Source organism: Palaemon carinicauda, chromosome 5, assembly GCF_036898095.1.
Source record: "Palaemon carinicauda isolate YSFRI2023 chromosome 5, ASM3689809v2, whole genome shotgun sequence".
Lineage (NCBI taxonomy): Eukaryota > Metazoa > Arthropoda > Malacostraca > Decapoda > Palaemonidae > Palaemon > Palaemon carinicauda.
This window is the reverse complement of record NC_090729.1, coordinates 131,432,208-131,435,430: the sequence shown is the minus strand read 5'-3', so window position 1 is coordinate 131,435,430 and position 3,223 is coordinate 131,432,208. Positions and strand designations below refer to the sequence as shown.

The 3,223-nt window shown below is 39.5% G+C and overlaps 1 protein-coding gene across 1 annotated transcript in view; it reads right to left on the bottom strand.

Moving 5' to 3' along the window:
• Nucleotides 1-3,021, bottom strand: part of LOC137641145 (uncharacterized) — a 4,409-nt gene extending 1,388 nt beyond the window's left edge. The window contains exons 1-5 of the mRNA XM_068373589.1: nt 2,112-3,021; nt 1,470-1,793; nt 1,207-1,379; nt 599-1,066; nt 1-511 (exon numbers count right to left, since the gene is read on the bottom strand). The exon at nt 1-511 is cut by the window's left edge and continues 286 nt beyond it. Coding sequence (XP_068229690.1) covers nt 1-511; nt 599-1,066; nt 1,207-1,379; nt 1,470-1,793; nt 2,112-3,021 — 2,386 coding nt within the window. The remainder of the gene's footprint in view (nt 512-598; nt 1,067-1,206; nt 1,380-1,469; nt 1,794-2,111) is intronic.
• Between the last annotated feature and the right edge of the window lie 202 nt (nt 3,022-3,223).

Below are 3,223 nucleotides of genomic sequence, written 5' to 3'. Positions count from 1 at the left end.
ACAAACTATCTGGGTTACACAAAATTTTAGAGTTTTCGCCATTCCATCCATATTCTTTGCTTTCCACTTCTTGTCCATTACATTCTTTGGGTACAACAGCTGAAACAGATTTAACAGTGTTAGCTCTGGAAAAATATTTCTTCATAATGTTAATATGACACAACTGATACTTTTTCCTCCTCCCTGGAATTTCCACCAAATAATCAACATCATTCAGTTTTTTCTTAACCACTGCTGGACCTACAAACTGAGCTCTGAACTGACCTGGCATAGGAAGTAACACTAGTACTTGTTCTCCTGCTTCAAAATTCCTTACTTGAGACTTTCTATCATAATGAGTTTTCATTTTAGCCTGCGAAGTAGAGAGATTATTTTGGGCCCATTGCCAAATGCTCCTTAATTTCTCTTTGAAAGACAAAATATAATCAAGTGAATTCATTTTACCACTACCCCCTTCCCAATGTTCCCTTAATAAATCAAGAGGTCCTCTCACATTGTGTCCATAGACCATCTGAAAAGGAGAAAAACCCAGAGATTCACTAGGGGCTGATCTTAAAGCAAAAAGCAATAAAGGCAAGTCTTTATCCCATTCCTCAACATGGTCTAAACAATACTTAGTCAAAGCATTCTTCAGAGTGGAGTGAAATCTTTCAAGTATTCCCTGACTTTCGGGATGATATGAGGATGCCAAGTTGTGTTTAATGCCAAGTTCATTCATTTTAGCCTGGAACTCCCTACTAGTGAAATTAGAACCTTGATCCGACTGTATCTCTCGAGGTAAACCATAACGAGAAAAGAAGTCCATGAGATGCTTAATTACAATACCACTCTTAATGCCTCTAACAGGTATTACCTCGGGAAATCTAGTGGTTCTGTCCATTATAGTTAACATATACTGAAAACCTGTTTTGGTTTTGGGTAAAGGACCCACAATGTCAATAACAATTTGAGTGAATGGTTCTTCAACAGCTGGGATTGGAATTAAAGGCGCTTTTGTAATTTTCTGGTTGGGTTTTCCAACCATTTGGCACTGATGACATGACTTACAATGTCTGACTACATCTTTCTTTACAGAAGGCCAAAAAAATTATCTTTCACTTTGGACAGTGTTTTTCGTATTCCTAAATGACCACCCCATTCACTTTCATGAGCCTCTTGCAAAATAAAATGCCTAAACTTACTAGGTACTACAATTTGTTCCCTTACCTTCCACTCTTCATCAGCAGATGCGGTCACTGGACGAATTAATCTATATAACACATTCTTTAATACATAACTTGCTTCACTTAAATCATCCTGTTCCTTTAGCTCTTCTGCTTCTTCATATATACTTTTCAATTCGCGATCTTCTTTTTGAGCACTAATTAGGGTTTGCCTATCTGGAAACGTGCAACTAAAATCTGTAGGAAAGTCTTCAGATATATTAACCATAGACTTTAACGAAAGATTTTTTATCTGCTTGGACTTACCTTTCGTTGTCTTAGGTTGAGTTTTGGTTTGGAAGCAGTTTTCCAAATTTATGTCACCTGCTCCACCTTTGACTTCCTCTCTAGATTGGGCTCGGGTTACAGGAACAACAGGTTTAACATTTACCATAACACGTTCATTAACCACACTAGCCCCCTTTCGACCTTCTGATGCACAGGCTGTGCCACTACCTTGCATCACATCATTGCCAATCAACAAATCCACACCACTCACAGGCAATGCACTAACTACAGCCAGTTTCAACCTACCAGTTACCAAAGGAGATTCCAAATAAACTTCTTCCACAGGCCAAGATGTTACTGTATCTGGGAAACCCCCAAGCAACACAAAATCCTGACCTTTCCGTGAGAAATCTTTAGGGAGAGAGGTTTCCAGAATGCAGGACTGGCACGAGCCAGTATCCCGCAGCAATGCAACGATATTACCATCAGTTGCCTCAGATCCAACTTTCACTATACCTCTAAAGACAAAGTCTTCAAATTCCTTACCATAAGGCATGCTCCCACTCACCTCTCCTTCAAGACTAGAAGACACAGGCGGCACTGACCTACAATCCATCAACATAACTGGTTTAACCGACTTAGTTACTTCAGGACAATGTGACTTAACATGACCTTTCTTACCACACTTATAACAAACAATGTCCCGGGCCTGCCTCGCACCCCTCGAAGGCGATGAAGGACTTTCTCTACCCTTTATTACTTCCACCTTTTCCACACCTGCTTCCCAATGAGTTTTCTTCTTACCATAATGCTTGTGTGACAAAACAAACCTGTCTGCTGCCTTTGCTGCCTCATTCACATTATCAATGTTAAATTCTTCAATATGGATGCGAACGTCTTTGGGAATGTTATTTTTAAAATCCTCCAACAAAACCAGTTCTCGTAACTCGGCAAATGTACTTGCCTCCTCTGCAGCCAACCACTCGTCAAGTTTAACTGCTTTCTGGCCTGCCCATTCTACAAATGTTTGATTAAACATTTTACGCCAGGATCTGAATTTCTGCCGGTAAGCTTCTGGGATTAGCTGGTATGCATTTAAAACCATTTTTTTCACAATATCATAATCACCGGAATCTTCTGCACTTAACGCAGCATAAACTACTTGTGCCTTACCAGAGAATGCAGATTGCACTAATACAGCCCAGAGTTCCTTGGGCCAAGCTAACTGATGAGCTACTTTCTCAAAAGCAACGAAAAATTTTCCGACATCTGACTCGCTAAACTTAGGAATTAGCTTAGTTCCCCACTTATCACTGAACTTAGCTGGCACAGAAGCACTCATAGAAGTTTCATCGGACTTTGAAGACTTTAAAGTTATCTCTAACTCAAGCCTCTCTTTATCAGCTTCCATAAGCGCTCTCTTTTCAGCCAATATTGCTTTTTCTGCTTCCATTTGCTCTCTTTCAGCGTCTCTCTGCTCTGCTCGTTTAGCGCGTTCGAACTCCTGTTGCTCTTTTATGAAATATGCTAAGTCAGATCCTGACAATCCAAGTTTCTCACCAATGGCAGTTAACTCGCTTAAAGTTGACATCTTGTTAAAATGAGAAAATGCTACTTAACACGATGAACCATTAAAGTTTCCCGTCAAAAGAGAATAAAAAAAAAAAAAAATTACTTTTTCACACTACCTCACTGACCCTTTGCCATCCTGTCACGGTCGCCAATTTATGTCACGACTTAATTAATAACATTAACGTTTTATGTTAAAGCAGGTTCTTTTTAATTTGCATAAA